General features: G+C 38.1%; 2 protein-coding genes across 9 annotated transcripts in view; one reads left to right on the plus strand and one right to left on the minus strand.

The window, feature by feature from the left end:
• The window catches only part of LOC128684570 (uncharacterized), a 48,244-nt gene that overhangs the window by 25,425 nt on the left and 480 nt on the right, over positions 1-22,339 (plus strand). For 4 of the 5 annotated variants that reach the window (XM_053770842.2, XM_053770845.2, XM_070095909.1 and 1 more), the window contains 7 exons: positions 1,604-1,713; positions 6,892-7,074; positions 11,660-11,888; positions 12,290-12,581; positions 14,502-14,636; positions 19,538-19,743; positions 22,254-22,307. In XM_053770842.2, coding sequence (XP_053626817.1) covers positions 1,604-1,713; positions 6,892-7,074; positions 11,660-11,888; positions 12,290-12,581; positions 14,502-14,636; positions 19,538-19,743; positions 22,254-22,307 — 1,209 coding nt within the window. The remainder of the gene's footprint in view (positions 1-1,603; positions 1,714-6,891; positions 7,075-11,659; positions 11,889-12,289; positions 12,582-14,501; positions 14,637-19,537; positions 19,744-22,253; positions 22,308-22,339) is intronic. The other variant, XM_053770844.2, reaches the window with a different exon arrangement.
• LOC128684571 (mucin-5B-like) overlaps positions 16,847-22,339 on the minus strand; it is a 1,040,772-nt gene continuing 1,035,279 nt past the window's right edge. For all 4 annotated transcript variants that reach the window (XM_070095957.1, XM_070095950.1, XM_070095940.1 and 1 more), the window contains one exon: positions 16,847-18,056. In XM_070095957.1, the coding sequence (XP_069952058.1) occupies positions 17,286-17,921 (636 nt within the window). In that variant the 5' untranslated portion in view covers positions 17,922-18,056 and the 3' untranslated portion in view covers positions 16,847-17,285. The remainder of the gene's footprint in view (positions 18,057-22,339) is intronic.

Consider the following 22,339-nt stretch of genomic DNA (forward strand, 5'->3'; position numbering starts at 1 on the left):
GGCATGGCAGAGCTGAAAAATTCCAACCCCAACAAGTGTTCAATTGTGACGAAACAGGCCTGTTCTGGAAGAAAATGCCAAACAGGACCTACATTACTCAGGAGGAAAAGGCACTCCCAGGACACAAGCCTATGAAAGACAGGCTAACTTTCTTGTTTTGTTGTAATGCTAGTGGGGATTGCAAAGTGAAGCCTTTACTCATGTATCATTCTGAAAATTCCAGTGTTCAAGAAAAACAGTGTCTCATCACTCATCAATACTCTTCAGTCAAGGTGTCATTTTAACATTTATTTATATAGTTATTGTGCATGTCTCATTGTTTTCTTTGTAGGGAACTGTATATTTCATGAATTTTTTTTTTTTTTTAATACTTTTGGCTGTCTAGAACGGATTAATTGGATTTCCATTATTTCTTACGGGGAAAATTAATTCGGCTAATGATAATTTCGTCTAACGATGAGCTCTCAGGAATGGATTAATATCGTTAGCCGAGGGTCCACTGTATATATATATATCTTCTTTCAACAAACTGGCTATATCCCACTGAAGCAGGGTGGCCCCCCCCCCAAAAAAAAAAAAAAAAAAGTTTCTCTTTCAACTTTAGTAATGTATACAAGAGAAGGGGTTACTAGCCCCTTGCTCCCGGCATTTTAGTCGCCTCTTGTGACAAACATGGATCATAGAGGAAGTATTCTTCTCCATTTTCCCAAGGGGTATGCTGTTTTTTTCAACAACCCAGCTGTATACCACTGAGGCAGGGTGACCCAAAAAGAAAAATGAAAGTTTCTCTTTTTAAATTTAGTAATTTATACAGGAGAAGGGGTTACTAGCCCCTTGCTACTGACATTTTAGTTGCCTCTCACAACACACATGGCTTACGGAGAACTTCTGTTCCACTTCCCCATGGAGAATGAGTATACACACATATATATATAAAGGTAGGAAGGAGGGGGTAAAGGAGGTTTTGTGTGCAAGGGGTTTGGATATCCAGCAGGCATGTGTGAGCATATTAGATAGGAGTGAATGGAGGCAAATGGTTTTATGGCTTGATGTACTGTTGGAGTGTGAGCAATGTAACATTTATGCAGGGATTCAGGGAAACTGGTTAGCCAGACTTGAGATCCAGATATGGAAAGTACATTATGGAGGGGTTGGACCATTTGCAGTTTTGAACTGTAGTACTAGTGCCCCTTTGGCAAGACAGTGATGGAGTGAGTGATAGTGAAAGTTTCTTTTTTTGGGTCACTGTACCTCAGTGGGAGATGGCTAGTTTGGTAAAAAAAAAAAAACATACATATACATATGTACTGTACGTAATATTTCTATTGTTTTCTACTTAATTTAGTTTTCACTAATAAATAAAAAATGCCTCTGTACATATGTTCAAGTACTCTGAACTGGTTAAATCATTATAGTGTACCTTCATTCTAAGTTAGTTTCCAAGTTAAATATGGCTTTTCTTCTCTGAAAAACTAGCTAGGCAATTGCAGCTAATTCAGTATCATAGGATATTACACTGTACATTTAAAAATATGAAGGAAAACTCAAGATCTTACAAGCATTTTAGAATGAATACATATATACAAATAAACAATATCAACAGAATGAAGTTCATCCTGCCTGGACAATTTTGGAGGCTATAGAGAAATGTGGTGGAGTATCTGATGTGCCTGTAACCATCACTATTCGAGTGCATCGCATCATAACTCGCAGGTACAGTATTTATGGCTTCGTTGCTTATCTGTCTTTTGTTTAGAAAATTATTTTCCACTTGAAGCCTGCACATTCATAAAAGAATCCAAGTGAAATTTCTCTTTATTCATGAGATTACTTTTAATTTTATGATTTTAAGTTAAAATGAAAGGTGCATTTTTTTTTTTTTTTTTTTTGGATCATGGTGAACTATCACTAAACTAAGTCAGTCCACTAGTTATGATGTTAATGCATTCCTGAAAATCATTCAAGAGTCTAGTATTCAGAATTCAGAGACTATTTTCCTATGGACACCCATGTTCTAATCAAAAATGTGCTGCAAAGCCATGATATTCCATATATAATTTCATATTTTTAATAATAATAATAATATTACAGTGGACTCTTGTATTATGTGACCCCTGAAAATGTGAATTCAGCAGCACATGATTGGAAAACTGATTCAGTAATAGAAATTGCATTGAAAAGTCCACCAATGCATGTGCAATTATTAGTGATGTGCTCAAAAATGATGTACAAAATCCTAGTGGCTGTGTAGTAGGTAATTTTTTCCTTCATGTCAGCTTGGGCCTACTGAGATAGGCCATTGTTTTTAGAGAAGGCCCAGAAAATAATTTATATTTGAATATTTACAGCGACCATATCTGTAGATTGGTGTTCGGAAGCCAATAATTGGTCCCAAAGTACCCCGATTGTAAGTGTTATCATAAGTCAGATCATTATATGTATGTTGATGACCTACTGGATATACAGTATCGTAAATAATGAGTTATCTTGCCTCTTCAGGGGAAAAGAGGAATTTGATTTTCATCAATGTTGAATGATTACCTATTTTTTTATGGCAACACTGTTTTACACATTACATTTTCATATCTGTTTTAGGTGCTGGATTGAAGACTACCAGATAGTGATACAAGGCAGTAACCAATAGCTGGATAATTGATAATCTACTGCATATGTTTCTGATATCATATCGCCTTTGGAATTTTCTTCTGTACTTGAAGTTAATTATTTCATAAATTTTTATAGTTCATATACATTTTAAACCATAGTATATTACTATGAAATTATTAATCACATCCTGTATCAGTTGTCAGACACTAACAGTGGTGGGCACAGTTCCGCTAATCTGCTAATTAGTGGAACTGACATTTTGTTTAGCGGATTAACATTGCCGCTAACTTCGGAAACTGTTAGCGGACCAATTAGCTTCCACTAAATAAAGTTCCGTTAACTTTGAGTCCGCTAAAAAAAAATTCCTACATTGTTGGTATTCAGAAAGCAATGCCTTGTCAGTGGCGCACGTGTTTGTTCCTGTCTGTTGTGGGCATTTCTCCAACAGTCAGTCAGGCATGCTATTGGCTGACTATGTGTAAACGTGACTTGTCAACGCAGCAGCAGCAGAACGAGCACCATTGTTATAGTCTTACAGTGTCAGCGATCACAGGGGTGCATGTCACTTATCGTTATGAACAGGGGAGACGTTTCTGTTCCACCTGAGGGTGTTGTTGAGGAGTCTGCAGCGGCTGTGATTGAAGCATTAAGTACAACGCCGCCATCCCGTCTAGTGCTGCAGTTGAGTGCCAAGAGAGCCACCCTGTCAGATGGAAACTTTGAGAGGCTGATGGTTATGAAGGGCAACCAGCATCACATCAAAGTGATGGAGAAGGCCCAGCCAGAGTAGTAATCAGCCCAGCAATCATCTGATCTTGGCATAATACCTATGCAATGCATTTTGTACAGTAAATAAAGTGTATGTTGGATTTAAACTGATGTTTGATGGCATTTGTCCATTTAACTATTTATGTGCACCTGTATGGCTGTATCGCTGGTGCAGCGATAAGTTGGCCTGAGTTCAAACTCTAAATGAAGTTAAATGCCAACATGAACAGAAACAAAATAAAATAAACAAATACAGTGAAACTGGAACTAGTGAAGAAAACAGTCAAATAAGTTAACTCAATCTGTTCAGGGGCTATAGGGCTTCAGTACAATGACAAGTATATCAAGTGTGTCCATGTCGGTCACTCATGTTAAATCACAAAATTCAACAATCGCTATTTTCGCACTAGCGGCACTTGATCATCATATGACCTTGGCATTCTATATCTTGTTAGGAAGCTCTCCAGGTCTGTTCTAAAAATCTTAAAAGTAAGAGTAAAAGACTAAAAAACTAAACTGAATCTGAATTCATGTGAAAAGTTAGCGTTTAGCATTAGCTTCCGCTAATTTTTTGGGCCGTTTAGCAGTTTAGCATTAGCGGAGCTAATTTTTTAGTTAGTGGATTAGTGGTTAGCGAAACTAACTTTTCGGTTAGCTGTGCCCACCACTGAACACTAACGAGTGACAGCTAAGAATACAAACTACCTTCATCAACGCTTACATTCAAGTATGTAGCACGTTCACAAGAGATCCCTCCTCCCAGTGGTAACGGGCTTGCAGTGATGATTAATATATCTCAAAATGGACCAAGACACTCATACTTCTTGCATATGACTCTTCAGGATGCATATTTGTTATCAACACTGAAAATATTTCCCTGACACTAAGTCACTTTAACAGGGTGGCAGGGTTTGGACAGGTTGTGCCTAGATGTAGGGACTTCTTCTCTGGGGGGATGCCAATTTCCTCACTGGGTACTTTCCTGACTAAAAACTAAGCATCTACTTCAGCATAAATAGTGCAGGAATATTTCTTTTTCATCTAAGTATGCTGAGACTTATGACCATTAACATGAAGAGAATTGTGAAAATGGATTTTGGAATATGAAAAATTTACTTTAAATTGTTTTACTTCCTTTGTGATTATGATATCCGTAATATGTAAAGTGCATTGATTGTGATAGTAACAAGTTGGTAATGACAGCATAAATTTAATATTAGAAACATGTTTAATGTGCTGTATACACTAAATGATTGTAGTGCTATGTAAATAAAACAAAACAACTAGGAAAATATCTTGCAAAATAAATTAGTACAGTAGGGCCCCACTTATATGGCAGGTTAGGTTCCAGGCTACTGCTGGAAAGCAGAACACCATTTTTTCCACTTATAAATGTATATAAATGCCAGATGACAAATTTACACTAACATTAAGTTAGCAATAGAACTTAGGCATTAAAAAACAATAAAAAGTAAAATACACACACAGTACACTCATTATTTACCTCAAAATATTCGTAGTCTTAATGTAGGGCAAAAGATGAGTAGCATTTACCATAAGTTAGGTGTGGTAGCCCTCCTAGCCACCCCCACCCACACATAATATACTACGATGATGCTTAAATATAGTGATAAAATGCATATACAGTACACTCACTACTTACCTTAAAATATTTGTAGTCTTAATGTAGGGTGAAAGGTGAAAAGTATTTATTTGTAGAAAGTGGTGTGGTAGGTAGGGTAGTGTAGGGAAGCCAACCTGGCCACCCCACCCACTATGTAAACAAACAGACGATGCGTCTGGTTGTGGTTCATAAACATTAAACACCTTACATTGTGTACAAGTTGTCTCCACAGTGATACAGTAGAATAAATAAAGACCAACACTTCCATTCTCATGTAATTTTTAGAAGGAATGATGCTCTGACAAATTATTCTTATTATTATTACAAATTATTATTACAAATTATTATTGCAAGTTATTATTATAATCATAATAAAAAGAAGCACTAAACCTACATGGGTCATGAATTGCTATATATAGAGTGAAGGCACACGAAAGGAATATTTATCTACAGTTATCCCCCAGTGTTTGACTAGAGAAAACACAATTCTTCCGACACTCCTATAGAGCCGTTTTGTAAACAAATCTTATATTTATGTCAATTTTTATTCTGTGGGTGTATGCATAATGTTTATATGCTATGTAACGTGCTTCTTATATAATTTTGAAGAAAATATCGTAGATGGATTAATGAAAATGTCTTTATTAACGTAAAATAAGACATTTACTGTGCCCAGGAGATTATTATTACGTAGTATTACTATGGCATCATGAGTAGAGAGACTCTTAGTGATTTTAATGTGTACCTACATGCCAGCATAATGTGTAAGTATATTTAGGTACAGGTACACATAAGCATAATTATCAGAGTACATATAAAATACTAGGTAGTAGGTTAGTAGACAGCAACCGCCCAGGGAGGTACTACCGTCCTGCCAAGTGAGTGTAAAACGAAAGCCTGTAATTGTTTTACATGATGGTAGGATTGCTGGTGTCCTTTTTTTTCTGTCTCATAAACATGCAAGATTTCAGGTACGTCTTGCTACTTCTATTTACACTTAAGTCACACTACACTGCATGTACAAGCATATATATGTATATATACACATCCCTCTGGGTTTTCTTCTATTTTCTTTCTAGTTCTTGTTGTTGTTTATTTCCTCTTATCTCCATGGGGAAGTGGAACAGAATTCTTCCTCCGTAAGCCATGCGTGTCGTAAGAGGCGACTAAAATGCCGGGAGCAAGGGGCTAGTAACCCCTTCTCCCATATAAATTACTAAATTTAAAAAGAGAAACTTTCGTTTTTCTTTTTGGGCCACCCTGCCTTGGTGGGATACGGCCGGTTTGTTGAAAAAAAAAAAAAAAAAAAAAAAAAAAACATATAAAATACGCAATAACTTTAAAACACTTGAAATTTTGGAAAGTTTCCAGACATAATAGATGTGCTCACAAAGAATGTAAACAAACCCAGTGGGGCGCGCCGTATTTGAAAGACCACTTGCCGTATAGCAAATTTTGGTCATAATTTGAAATTGCAGTATTAGCGGAATGCCGTAAGGCGAAACACCATAAAGCGAGGCCCTACTGTATATAAATTTTCATGAAGGTCATGATATGAAAATAAGATAGAAAGATGTAGATAAGGGGGAACAAAATAACATGAAAAATCCAATATGGATATGCTTGTATCAGTGCCTCTTATATAAAATGTTTGCTTTTCCTCTCATTATGAGTACTTGAAATCAGGTAGAAAAATAGTTGGAATTTAGTGGGTTTCTTAGAAAATTCTGTATCAACCTTGTATTATGTTACCCCATTACAGCTGTTACTATTTCATCACATCTCATGTATTTATGTATTCACATCAGCCTCAATATTTAAGCATATTTTTGCATAGTTTGTTTGCTATATTAGGTTATTTATAATTAATAATTAGTTATGTTATATTACAGAAAATCTGCAGATGTGGTGAAAGAATGGGAATTAGTTGGCCAAGATGCTGCTGGAGTGTTTTGCACAGTTAAAATCCCAAATTGTCCCCTTGCCTCTCAGTTGACTGAATTGCTGGAAAGAGGAGAAGGCAGCACACATACAGTAACACAAGTCACCATACAACAACGTCTTACCAATACTCAGTAAGTTAAGAGGACGTAAGGAAAAGTATAGACTACTGGAAATTTTTCTTTCAACAGTCTAGCCGTATCCCACCAAGGCAGGGTGGCCCAAAAAGAGAAACTAAAGTTTCTCTTTTTAAATTTAGTAATATATACAGGAGAAGGGGTTACTAGCCCCTTGCTCCCAGCATTTTATTCGCCTCTTACGACATGCATGGTTTATGGAGGAAGAATTCTGTTCCACTTCCCTGTGGAGAACTACTGAAAATATCAAATTTAAACAAAATTTCATAAAGGGATAGATATCAGTTGGAGTACATGTAGGAGAAATGTAGCATGCACTGCATTCTTTTCCCTCTTGTTTCACAGCAGTGAGCCTCAGGGCAAGTTTTTGTCTTATGAGTGAGTTCTATGTAATGTTCACAACCTTCCTTACCAGTGCTGTGTGCACAGCCAGTACTATACTCGGCTTGTGTTAGTTAATTGACTATTGATCTTTTTATCATCCCATCTCATTTCTGGATAGTTACATTGGCACCAAAAAGAATGTGACTGACCCTAGAACTACAGAGAAGAAGCATATGCATGAAATTCTTGGTGTTTCAAAGAAAATCAAGATGTGATGGAGATGGCATGAGCCTTTGGCCTGAATGAGGCATCAGTATGCACAATTAAGAAGAGTGAGGGAAAGATACGAGCTTGTGCAGTGAGTACCTCAGGTTATGGCCACCTGAAAAGAATGGCAAATATATATACTCCCACCCCTCACAACTCCCTCATAGCCACACACCTTCACCCACACCATTCCATCCAGTAGCCTCCACCCACACAACTTGCCCATACAGTTTCTCAGCACAGCCACATGCCTACACCTACACCATTCCCCCATTACCTCATGACCATACCTTGCCCATCCCCATGCTCTCACCCACACCATTTTCCCAAGACCTGATGCCCACACCTTACTCAACTTTTCACCTTAACACGCCATCCACATATCTAATCACTTAGTCATTCATCATTCTTGTTACTGCCATGGCCAATGACACTGCCACCCACACATTCACCATCACACCACCTCAATGCTTCCAGCCTTCATCCCCCCCACACCCCTCCACTGGCCAGTACTTGCCAGCTCCTGCCCCCCACCCATCTTCCACTTGGTTCATCACCCCCACATCAAATCCTCAAACCTCAACTACTCTAACCCCTCCTGCCTAATCTCTTCCATGTACACCCCAACCACTCTAACTCCACATTTATAACCTACATACAGTTGCAATGATTGGGACAGCGGAACAAAAAGGCACTATCTGCTAACTGAGATGTGTATGTAGGATCTTTGATTGACAAACATTGCCACATCGACCTACATTTATTTTTTATTTTTTTTTCAACAAGTCGGCCATCTCCCACCGAGGCAGGATGACCCAAAAAGAAAGAAAATCCCCAAAAAGAAAATACTTTCATCATCATTCAACATTTTCACCTCACTCATACACAATCACTGTCTTTGCAGAAGTCAATATCAATATCAATCAAGTTTATTCTCTATAAGGATTACAATGCTGAGTTTACAGAATTTGGTTATTGTGTGGTTTACATGTAGTAAAATACTAATTACAGAAGGGGCCACTAGAACACAGATACAACAGTTTAGAAGCATATATAAAGATATATAACATATCCCAAACCCCTCCTTTAAAGTGCAGGCATTGGACTTCCTATTTCCAGTACTCAAGTCTGGCTATATAAAAATAACTAGTTTTCCTGAATCCCTTCACTAAATATGCTCACACTCCAACAGCTCGTCAGGTCCTAAAAACCATTTGTCTCCATTCACTCCTATCTAACATGCTCACACACGCTTGCCGGAAGTTCAAGCCCCTCACCCACAAAACCTCCTTTACCCCCTCCCTCCAACCTTTTCGAGGATGACCCCTACCCCGCTTTCCTTCCTCTACAGATTTATACACTCTCCATGTCATTCTGCCTTGATCCACTCTCTCTAAATGACCAAACCACCTCTACAACCCCTCTTCAGCCCTCTGACTAATACTTTTATTAACTCCACACCTTCTCCTAATTTCCACACTATGAATTCTCTGCAAGAATTCGTAGTTTGGAAGTTAGGAGGAGGTGCGGGATTGCCAAAACTGTTGTCCAGAGGGCTGAGGAAGGGTTGTTGAGGTGGTTTGGACATGTAGAGAGAATGGAGCGAAACAGAATGATTTCAAGAGTGTATCAGTCTGTAGCGGAAGGAAGGCAGGGTAAGGGTCGGCCTAGGAAAGGTTGGAGGGAGGGGGTGAAGGAGGTTTTGTGTGCGAGGGGCTTGGACTTCCAGCAGGCATGCGTGAGCATGTTTGATAAGAGTGAATGGAGACAAATGGTTTTTAATACTTGACGTGCTGTTGGAGTGTGAGCAAAGTAACATTTATGAAGGGATTCAGGGAAACCGGCAGGGCGGACTTGAGTCCTGGAGATGGGAGGTACAGTGCCTGCACTCTGAAGGAGGGGTGTTAATGTTGCAGTTTAAAAACTGTAGTGTAAAACACCCTTCTGGCAAGACTGATGGAGTGAATGATGGTGAAAGTTTTTCTTTTTTGGGCCACCCTGCCTTGGTGGGAATCGGCCAGTGTGTTAATAAAAAAATAAAAAAAAGAATTCTCTGCATAATATTTACACCACACATTGCCCTTAGACAGGACATCTCCACTGCCTCCAACCGCCTCCTCGCTGCAACATTTACAACCCATGCTTCACACTCATATAAGAGTGTTAGTACCACTATATGCTCATACATTCCCTACTTTGTCTCCATGAATAACATTGTCTCCACAGATACCTCAATGCAACACTCACCTTTTTTCCTTCATCAATTCTGTGGTTACCCTCATCCCTCATAAACCCATCTGCTGACATGTCAACTCCCAGTTATCTGAAAACATTCACCTCTTCCATACTCCCTCTCTCCAATGTGATATCCAGTTTTTCTTTATCTAAATCGTTTGAGACCCTCATCACCTTACCCTTATCTATGTTCACTTTCAACTTTCTACCTTTACACACCCTCCCAAACTCGTCCACTAACCTTTGCAACTTTTCTTTAGAATCTCTCATAAGCACAGTATCATCAGCAGAAAATAACTGTGTCAACTCCCATTTTGTACTTGATTCCCCATAATTTAAACTCACCCCTTTCCCAACACCCTAGCATTTATCTCCTTCACAACCCCATCTATAAATATATTAAACAACCATGGTGACACTACAAATTCATGTCTAAGACCTACTTTTACCAGGAAGTAATCTCCCTCTCTCCTGCACACCCTAACCTGAGCCTCACTATTCTCATAAAAACTCTTTACAACATTTAGTAACTTACTACATCTGCCACATTGCTTCCCTATCCACTCTATCATATGCCTTTTCTAAATCCATAAATGCAATGAAAACCTCCCTACCTTTATCTAAATACTGTTCACATATATGCTTCAAAGTAAAACGCTATCTACACATCCTCTACCCACTCTAAAGCCTCCTTGCTCACCTGCAATCCTACTGTCTTACCTCTAATTCTCTCAATAATAACCCTACTGTACACTTTTCCTGGTATACTTAATAAACTTATTCCCCTATAATTTTTACAATCTCTTTTGTCCCCCTTCCCTTTATATAAAGGAACTATACATTGCTCTCTGCCAATCCCTAGGTATCATCCCTCTTTCGTACATTTTTTTTTTTTCTTTCTCAACAAGTCGGCCGTCTCCCACCGAGGCAGGGTGACCCAAAAAGAAAGAAAATCCCCAAAAAGAAAATACTTTCATCATCATTCAACACTTTCACCTCACTCACACATAATCACTGTTTTTGCAGAGGTGCCCAGAACACAACAGTTTAGAAGCATATATGTATAAAGATACACAACATACCCCTCCAAACTGCCAATATCCCGAAACCCCTCCATTAGAGTGCAGGCATTGTACTTCCCATTTCCAGAACTCAAGTCCGGCTATATAAAATAACTGGTTTCCCTGAATCCCTTCACTAAATATTACCCTGCTCACACTCCAACATTTATTAAACAAAAATAACAACCACTCCAACACTATATTCCCCCCTGCTATTAACATTTCTGTCGTGACCCCATCAGTTCCAGCTGCTTTACCCCCTTTCATTCCTTGTAATGCTTCGTGCACCTTCCCCACACTCACATCCTTCTCTTCTTCACTCCTAAAAGATGTTATACCTCTTTGGCCAGTGCAATTTCGAGACCTATACAAATCTTGTTTGGCTTACTTTGGTGTTTAGTGAATGTAACCCTAATTTTCCCTACGTTCTTCAGTTCAGTTTACATTTTTTATTACACTTGCTTTTCAGGAACTTTACTACTGTGTTACCCGACTTTCAACTGTATAATAATACAAATTGGGAATATGTTATTTGTACAAATACTATACCAAGTGTAGGAAGAGGTAAAAATCTTAAGAAATGATACTATGTAATGTAACTGATAAGATGACCAGATTGTGTTGACAAAATATTACTCATCATTTAAGAATATATTAAGTTTAAACCAAAAATCAATATATCATGCTATTTCCAGGAATCCCAGCTTGTTCTCTCTGATATCATCATTGCATAAAGCGTACCAGACAGAAGTACGCAGTGATCCTCTTCTGTACCCGCTTTTACATGCCCAAGCTTCCCGCCCATCTCAAACGTACTGCTATGTGTTTACTGTCCAACTGGGGCTAACTGAACTTTTGCATAGCGGAAATGAAGTAGTTATGCCAATTTTACTACCTCATTGGTCATTAAATGAGACATTGCAGGTTGGTGTTTTGTCATTAGTAATGTTTGAAGGTAAAAAAATATGCAGAACTAGACTATTTAATTTCGATCTTTTGTGGGACTTCGCTACAACAAAGTACAGTATGTTGACAGAAAAATAGAAAATATCTAACATTATGCAGTTATTTAAAACAGATGATAGGGAAGGCCTTTAGCCATAAGCCTGGCTTTGACAGGTTTTTAATGGATGTTTTATCCATTAAAGAAAATGAATAAAACATCCAGAGCAGACATCTACTACTGTTTCGAACAGTTTGCATTCATATGCCCTTGAATTATAATTTTAAACTGATGATTACACATGTAATGGATATAAATTTAAAATACAGTAATGCACTCTTACTGTTTTGTTTATAAATTAAAGACAAGAAAATTTTTGCAGGTTGCTTGTGATGGTCAACGTGGCAGCTTGAGTCTTCACATCCTTTACAAATTGTTTTCATTTCTTTATGTTGTGAACAAATCTATAAAAACTGAGAATAACGATGATTCTATAACAATCCATGAGAATAAAGAACTAAGTAATAGTGATAACATTAAATATGATTTTGATAAAGAAAGACTTTTAGTTAAAAAGATAGTGGTCAGTGATGGAACTACACTGCCAGCATGGATACCAGAAAGTGGCACTGTGATGAAGAGTGCTTTGTTGAAAGATGTTGTTATTTGCAATGGTAAGTGTAGAGATGAGAAAGGTGTTTGTATAGAGGAGAATATAAAAATTAGAAAATAGTATATTCTATATACAGTAGGGCCCCACTTATATGGCAGGTTAGGTTCCAGGCTACTGCTGGAAAGCAGACTTCGCCGGAAAGCAGAACGCCAATTTTTTCCACTTATAAATGTATATAAATGTCAGATGACAAGTTTACACTAACATACATTAAGTTAGCAATAGAACTTAGGCATTAAAAAACAATAAAAAGTAAAATACACACACAGTACACTCGTTATTTACCTCAAAATATTCGTAGTAATGTAGGGCAAATGGTGAGTAGCATTTACCATAAAAAGTTAGGTGTGGTAGCCCTCCTGGCCACCCCCACCCACACATAATATACTACAACAATGCTTAAATAGAGTGATAAAATGCATATACAGTACACTCATTACTTACCTTAAAATATTTGTAGTATTAATGTAGGGTGAAAGGTGAAAAATATCTATTTGTAGAAAGTGGTGTGGTAGGTAGGGTAGTGTAGGGAAGCCAGCCTGGCCACCCCACCCACTATGTAAACAAACAGACGATACATCTGGTTGTGGTTCATAAACATTCATACAAACACCTTACATTGTGTACAAGTTGTCTCCACAGCAGTACAGTAGAATAAACAAAGACCAACACTTCCATTCTCATGTAATTTTTAGAAGGAATGATGCTCTGACAAATTATTATTACAAATTATTACTAAAAATTATTATTACAAATTATTATTGCAAATTATTATAATCATAATAAAAAAGAAGCACTAAACCCACAAGGGTCATGAATTGCTATGTATAGAGTGAAGGCATACTAAAGGAATATTTATCTACAGTTATTCCCCAGTGTTTGACTAGAGAAAACGTAATTCTTCCGACACTCCTACAAAGCCGCTTTGTAAACAAATCTCATATTTATGTCAATTTTTATTCTGTGGGTGTATGTATAATGTTTATATGCTATGTAACATGCTTCTTATATAATTTTGAAGAAAATATCATAGATGGATTAATGAAAATATCTTTATTAACATAAAATAAGACATTTAATATGCCCAAGAGAGATTATTATTACATAATATTACTATGGCGTCATGAGTAGAGAGACTCTTAGTGATTTTAACGTGTACCTACATGCCAGCACAGTGTAAGTATATTTAGGTACAGGTACACATAAGCATAATTATCAGAGTACATATAAAATACGCAATAACTTTAAAACACTTGAAATTTTGGAAAGTTTCCAGACATAATAGATGTGCTCACGAAGAATGTAAACAAACCAGGTGGGGCGCACCGTATTTGAAAGACCACTTGCCATATAGCAAATTTTGGTCATAATTTGAAATTGCAGTATTAGCAGAACGCCATAAGGCGAAACGCCATAAAGCGGGACCCTACTGTACTGTATATTCTTCTTCTTTCTTTCAACACACCGGCCGTATCCCACCGAGGCGGGGTGGCCCAAAAGGAAAAACGAAAGTTTCTCCTTTTACATTTAGTAATATATACAGGAGAAGAGGTTACTAGCCCCCTGCTCCTGGCATTTTAGTCGCCTCTTACAACACGCATGGCTTACGGAGGAAGAATTCTGTTCCACTTCCCCATGGAAAGAATTATGAAAAAAAATAAAGGATAATATAAAATAGAGTAGGTTAATTGTTTGCTGGGTTTTGTCACACTCCCTTTTCTTCCCTGGCCAGCAAAATACAATAATGTATAATATATTTATTTTAAATTTAACAGTAATTGGCATTCATATTTATCTTAATTTACTCTTGGCAAGTGCAGTTAAAATACATTAATAATAATATTCAGATGACAGGTTAGATTCATGCAAGATACATTTTTCAAGAAGTCTCAGTTTTCTAAGACAAAAAAATATTTTGCAGGGTGTGTGATGATGGATGAATATAGCTTGCTGCAGCAACAGGAGACTAGTATGATGCTAAGCTTATCAGCTTTACACAAGATCATTAAGCCTTTATCTTTTCAAACTCAGCGTTATGACCTCTCTCTCATCTCAGGTCAGTTTTCAAGATTTATTTTAATATTTATTTTCAATAAATCCATAAATTACATGTCTTCAACTCAAAACAAATAGTAGTTTGGTAGATAGCTACTAATACTACTAAGGGTCTCTGAGATGTTTACAAGCATAGTCCCTATTATAGAGAAGTTGTTAAACTTATTCACATTATCAGTAGCTGAGAAGAAGGGTTCTATTACTTTAAGGAGAAATATTTGTTTTGTTAAAGATTTGACGCTAGAGTTTAGGAAAGGGTTTTCAATGTTTTTTAATACCCCCCCTTATGAGTCATTAAATTCATTAAAATAATTTTATGGTGGTTTATTGTGATGATTGGCTCCGGAAATGTCACAACTGCTAATACTATTTCCTTGGAGAGAAATAAAAGTCTATACTTCTTTTCATTATTATGTTTCTTATCGCTTGATCTGAGCAAGCCTTTTGTAGTGATTTTTTGGGATTTTGTGGGCAGGGCACATCGAGGAAGCTTTCTACTCCAGAATTTATATTATACTTGAAACTTTGCTTTCTTTTCCAATATATATATATTTCATGTCATTTGTAAATTTGTTTACTGAAGCATCATTATGGAATAAAAAAAAATGTTTGGGTGTTTTGAGTGAGATTTTTGAGTAGTTAATGATAAGAAAAGAAGGTTAATAGTCAGTTGTTCTGTCAGTGATTATACCTAAATTTAGAGATGATGATGATGACACTGGCCTAGATATGATCTAGAATTGACAATGTTTCTGAGATTGTAGTGGGTTTGTCAATTTAGAATTTTTTTTTTTTTAAACTGGCTGTCTCCCACTGAGCTAGGGTGTTCCAAGATTATAAAAGAAATATATAACAATCATTCATGCAATGGCTGTCTTGCCAGAAGTGCACAGACATAATTCAAATGACCTTCTTAACTGCAACATCCCCACCCCTCCTTCAGAGTGAAGTCACTGTACTTTCCACCTCCAGGACTCTAAGAACTGCTAACTGGTTTTCCCTGAATCCCTTCATAAATGTTATCTTGCTTGTATTCCGACAGCAAGTCAAACCATATAAACTACTTGTCTCCATCCACTCCAGTTTAACACTCTCACACATACCTGCTGGGTGCTCAAGCCCATAGCACTCAAAACCTTCTTTACCCCCTTCCTCAAATCCCTCCTGGGACCCCTATTTCCATCCACCCCAGATTCATACACCCTCTTTTTCTGTTCCATTCTTTCTATATGCCCAAGCAACCTCAAGAACTCTCTCCTCAGCCCTCTGAATTGTTCTTTTAGTATTCCCATACCATTTTTCTAATTTCCAAGCTCTGAATTCACTGCACATCACACTGCACATCGTCCTCAAACATGACATGTTCATTGCCTCCAGCCTCCTCTTCATTGCAATGTTTAAAGCCCATCCTTCACACCTATGAAGTGTTGGTACCACTATGGTACAGTCCCCTTTTTTGCCTCCATAGATAAGGTTCTTATTACAAATACTACTCCTCACCACCTACATATTTTTCCCCTAATATATTGTGTGGTTCACTTTTTCTTTCATAGACCCATCTATCAACAAGTCCACTTCCAAATATCTGAATACAGTGGAACCTCTACTTGCGAGCATGTCCATGTGTGAGTTTTTCCAAATACGAGCAGTCGATGGGTTGATTTTTTGCTTCCATACGCGAGCAGCCCTCAAGGCAGGTTCCTTGACACTGGTGAGGGGCTCTTGCTCTTGATTTCGGGAATTGTATCTCATTTGTTTGTCGGACTATCTTATTGAAACTTGGGCAATGTATGATGGAAAGATGCTTCTTAACGTACACCAAAAATGAAAGAAACCTAAGCATAAATAATGGAGTTCACTTCTCAGCAATTACCCACCCCTTTGCGGTAATTTCGAATGGTTTTTATGGTTGTATTCCCGTTTTTTTGGTCTCATTTGATAGAATGGAAGATATATTACAGAAATAAATATAATTTTAATTGCTTTCACGACGAAAAGTACCTTGAAATAGAGCTCAACCTAGGAGAAATGGTCCATTGCTTGGCTGTTTCAGAGCAAACAAATGACATCACTGTCCATTCCAACATGCAGTTGTGAATGGGTTGACATTATTTATACAATTATTGCAATAAGGAATAACAGTAAATCTTACATTTTTTGTGTGAATAAAAATTACAAATTATTTATATAATAATAATATTTATAATAATAGTAGTATAATAATATAATACAATAATAATAATAATAATGTACTACATATAATAATTATAATAATAGATGGTTTCAAAAGGCTGTCACTAGATGGCAGTGTTTGCCACAACAAAGAGGGAGCAGTTCATTCATTCATTCATTCATGTTGATTCGCTAGTACTTCCGGCCCTGGTCTTCTCCATATGGTGACCCGGCAGTGGCTCCCCGGGTGGGGGGGTGACGATCATCTTCTTTCTTCTTTCTTGGGCCCTCCGGTTGAAGGGTGTCTTCTTCTTCTATCTTGCGCTGACTTCCCAGAAGGGAAGTGTCTTCTTGCTTCAGAAGCGCAGTCAGGCAGAGGCAGCAATTACAGGGTCAATTGGAGCCACACCCTAGCTTTAGCAGACAGCAAAGTGATGGGGAAACTTATCTTCATGGTGAGTGGTCATGGATAGTTGTGCTAGAGGAGGGTACCGTCTTCACGGGACCCATTCTGAAGCATCCTGAATTTCTTCTTTGAGGTGTAAACGACTTCCACAAGGCTGGGGGGTTTGCCAGTGAGTAGTCCGTTCAGGTCTGCAGTGGTATATGTAGCAATCTGGTCGTTGGTGTACTTGACTGTTCCGTCCTGGAGGCGCTGATTAATTTCTGAAGACTGCATTCTGTTCTGGTTGGTTGTGTAGAAGTATACACCCTTCAGGACCTGGACTTGTGCTATAGCAGTGTCAGTGGCGCCGTGAGATGCATCCGAAGTTTCTTGTGTTTTAGCTTTCTTGGCTGGTGGCTGAACTGGTGAAGGCAAGGTTTCTGATTGGTCAGTTGCACTAGCAGTGGATGTAGGGGGTGGTAGACTCTCATTGGTGGGAGTTGCTGGTGTCTCGGTGGTCTCTGATTGGTCCATCTCTGTGTCGAGTGAAGCTTGTGGTAGTGGTGTAGCAGCGGTGATGTTGGCGACATTAGCAGTGGATTTTATGATCTCATTGGAGGGTGGTGATGCAGGGAATGTAAAACCAGGAATATTGTTGAGCTTGAAGAGTTCGTTGATGGTGGAGTTGAAGGAACCAGGCTCAGCTATGTTTTGTACATGAGCATACATGATGCAGTAAAGAATCTTGGTGGAGTCGCCAGCAGGAGCTGGCGGGGAAGTGGTGGAGGCAGCTTGTGTGGCTTGTAAGATCTTGGTAGTGTCTGCTTGAAGTTTGGTGATAGCAGCAGTTGTGGCTGCCTCCACCTGTTACATAATGACATATTTTATTCATTCTAGAATGTATATCATGTTTCTATGTTATTTATATTGTTTGTTATGTCATATTAGATGAACTCTGATATATAAATAAGATGTATAGATGATATTAGCAAAATTATTCATGAAGTATTTTGCCCGGTCTCCAGACAAACTCTCGTCCACTGCTGGCACCACCCATACCACTATATATGAATGGCATATTTTATTCATTTTAGAGTATAGATCAGGTTACTTTGTTATTTATATTGTTTATTATGTCATATTAGATGAAGTAAGATAGATAAATAAGCTAAAGAGTTGATATTAGCGAAATTATTGAAGTACAGAATTCCACTGGAACGGATTAATTTGACCCTCGAATTTAGTAGTCCCTTTTCTGTATGCAAAACTATAGTTATTCTCTATAAAATGTATTTTTTGTTAATATTTCCCATAAGAAATAATGTAAATCCAATTAAACAATTCCAGACACCCAAAAATATTAACAAACAATACATTTTATAGAGAATAACTATAGTTTTGCATTCAGAAAAGGGACTACTAAATTCGAGGGTCCACTGTAATTTAAATGAGGAAAATTGATTCTGCAAACGAGCAAATCCAGTTGCGAGCAAGGTCAAGGAACGGATTAAACTCGCAAGTAGAGGTTCCACTGTATTTTAATTTTCTCCATACTCCTTCCAATCTGATAGCAAATCTTTCATTGCCTAGACTTTGTTACTTTTATTTCCTTGCAGCAAGCTAAAAGTAATGTAGATGTCCTGTTCGAGAACAATGTATGGTGTGAATATTATGAGAGAGTTCAGAGTAGAAATTACATGGTCAAGTTACAGAAGGTATAATTCAGAGAGCTGAATAGGGGTTGTTGAGGATGTTTGGGCATTCAGAGAAGATGGAGCAAAACAGGATGACTAAAAGCATATATAAATCCCTACAGAACATCCTACCAGGAAGTGCTGTAGGGAGGGAGTAAAGGAGGTTGAGTGTTAGGGGCTTGAGCATCCAGCAGACTTGTAAAAGTGTGTTAGAATGAAGTGAGATAAGGTAAAGTGGTTTTCATGACTTGTCATGCTGTTGGAGTGTGAGCAGGGGATTAGGGAAAAACTAGTCAGTCAGACTGAAGTTCTAGAAGTGAGAAGTAAAGTGCCTGCACTTTGAAGGAGGGGTGAGGATGCTGAAGTTTGAGGGTCAATTGAATTGTGATGTCTGTGCAATTCTGGTAAGACAGCTACTGAATGAATAATGGCGAGTGATTTTTTTTGGGGGGGGGGGGGGAATGGAGGTCATTCTACCTTGGTAGGAAACTTCCATGCATTAAAAAAAAAATATTAAATGAGTGACTTCCTAATTACTAGTTTTATACTTTAAGAGTTTAAAATGACAATTTTAAATATTCAAAGAACTCTATTTGCATCTGTTTATAATGTTATGGACTCAGAAAATAATTTAACATTTTTAATTCCAAGGTAACATATTAAGAGTGGATGAAGAGACTGCCTACACATGGCCTACATGTGGTAAATGCAAGAGTGATAACATACAAGATAAGCAAAATGACACAGTAGATTGTTTAGCCTGTGGGGAAAAATCTAGCATTCCTGGAACTGGGTACTGCTTAGAGGTGTTTCTGAACTGTGGATTAGAGCTACATCTGGCAGGGGTAAAAGTGAAGGTAAGACATTTGTTACTATAGTGCTGCATATCACGAAATAAACAGAGTAGAGCTACGGAAGCCTGACTCATAACATTCTAAGCCTTCTTTTTTTCTTTTAACACACCGGCCGTATCCCACCGAGGTGGGGTGGCCCAAAAGGAAAAACGAAAGTTTCTCCTTTTCTTTCTTTCTTTCAACACACCGGCCGTATCCCACCGAGGCGGGGTGGCCCAAAAGGAAAAACGAAAGTTTCTCCTTTTACATTTAGCAATATATACAGGAGAAGAGGTTACTAGCCCCTTGCTCCCGGCATTTTAGTCGCCTCTTACAACACGCATGGCTTACGGAGGAAGAATTCTGTTCCACTTCCCCATGGAGATAAGAGGAAATAAACAAGAATAAGAACTAGAAAGAAAATAGAAGAAAACCCAGAGGGGTGTGTATATATATGCTTGTACATGTATGTGTAGTGTGACCTAAGTGTAAGTAGAAGTAGCAAGACATACCTGAAATCTTGCATGTTTATGAGACAGATGAAAGACACCAGCAATCCTACCATCATGTAAAACAATTACAGGCTTTCGTTTTACACTCACTTGGCAGGATGGTAGTACCTCCCTGGGCGGTTGCTGTCTACCAATCTATTACCTAGAATATATATACATTCTAAGTGTTGTTTAAAAATAATTCATTCTTATATAAAAAACCTTAAGTGCAGTTTGTTTTAGGAGTATATCTCTAAGTTTCAATCTTTCTCAACTAACCCCTCATGTTTATTACATGTTTTTAATTTATCTTCTATACTTATATTTCAAGACAGCAACCACCCAAGGAGGTACTGTCATCCTACCAAGTGAGTGTGAAATGGAAACCTGTAATTGTTTTACATGACGGTATAATTGGAGACAAAGAACTTTGTCCTTGGAGGCAAAGAGGGGAATGTATGAGAGTATAGTTTTACCAACGCTCTTATATGGGTGTGAAGCGTGGGTGATGAATGTTGCAGCGAGGAGAAGGCTGGAGGCAGTGGAGATGTCATGTCTGAGGGCAATGTGTGGTGTGAATATAATGCAGAGAATTCGTAGTTTGGAAGTTAGGAGGAGGTGCGGGATTACCAAAACTGTTGTCCAGAGGGCTGAGGAAGGGTTGTTGAGGTGGTTCGGACATGTAGAGAGAATGGAGCGAAACAGAATGACTTCAAGAGTGTATCAGTCTGTAGTGGAAGGAAGGCGGGGTAGGGGTCGGCCTAGGAAGGGTTGGAGGGAGGGGGTAAAGGAGGTTTTGTGTGCGAGGGGCTTGGACTTCCAGCAGGCATGCGTGAGCGTGTTTGATAGGAGTGAATGGAGACAAATGGTTTTTAATACTTGACGTGCTGTTGGAGTGTGAGCAAAGTAACATTTATGAAGGGATTCAGGGAAACCGGCAGGCCGGACTTGAGTCCTGGAGATGGGAAGTACAGTGCCTGCACTCTGAAGGAGGGGTGTTAATGTTGCAGTTTAAAAACTGTAGTGTAAAGCACCCTTCTGGCAAGACAGTGATGGAGTGAATGATGGTGAAAGTTTTTCTTTTTCGGGCCACCCTGCCTTGGTGGGAATCGGCCGGTGTGATAATAAAAAAAAAAAATAATTGCTGGTGTCTTTTTTCTGTCTCATAAACATGCGAGTTTTCAGGTACGTTTTGCTACTTCTACTTAGGTCATACAACACATGCATGAACAAGTATATATATACACACACCCCTCTGGGTTTTCTTCTATTTTCTTACTGGGTCTTGTTTTGGTTTATTTCCTCTCATCTCCATAGGGAAGTGGAACAGAATTCTTCCTCCCCAAACTATGCATTTCGTAAGAGGCGATTAAAATGCTGGAGTTGGTACTACTATATGCATGGTATATTCTCCTTATGCCTCCATGGCTAAGGTTCTTTATCTCCACAGATGCCTCAGCACATCACCCATCCACCGACAGGTTCACTCCCAAATGTCTGAACACATTTACTTCTTTAATCTTTTATTACCTGGATTTTCTGTTTGTTATTATCACCTTGCTCTTTGCATCTTTCACATGCTCTAAATTCTTCTGCCAACCTTTGCAACTTCTCTTCGGCAAGAAGCAGCTATGACTACCACTTTTTAATCCTGCACCTTTCCCAAGCAACGTATTATTCGTGAGTTTCTTTTACAATCACATCTATAAACATGTTAAACAACCATGGTGACATGACGCATCCCTGTCTAAGGCCTACTTTTACTGGAAAATATAAGTACAATACTGGCAAGTTTCAAGGTATCATGTGTCTGTAAAACAAATTAACATTAACCAAGAATTTTTACAGTACTCGGTGTAATCAGAATGTCATTGATTCATGTGACAGTCAAAGAATGACATGAGCATAAACTTCTTTAAAAACATTCACTTGCTCAGATTTTAAGTAATTTTTTTTGTTTGCTCCATTGTTTTTAATGAATCCTGCTTTTTAATATTTGACTGAAGACTTATGCAGTTATTAACAACATTTTCTTCCTAACAGCTTTACCAGAGAACTATTGAGAAGCTGCTCTTAGACATTAATGATATACATGGAGTGAGTGAAGATGCAGTTTGTTGTTCCTATAC

The sequence above is a fragment of the Cherax quadricarinatus genome, chromosome 4 (genome assembly GCF_038502225.1).
Source record: "Cherax quadricarinatus isolate ZL_2023a chromosome 4, ASM3850222v1, whole genome shotgun sequence".
Classification (NCBI taxonomy): Eukaryota; Metazoa; Arthropoda; class Malacostraca; order Decapoda; family Parastacidae; genus Cherax; species Cherax quadricarinatus.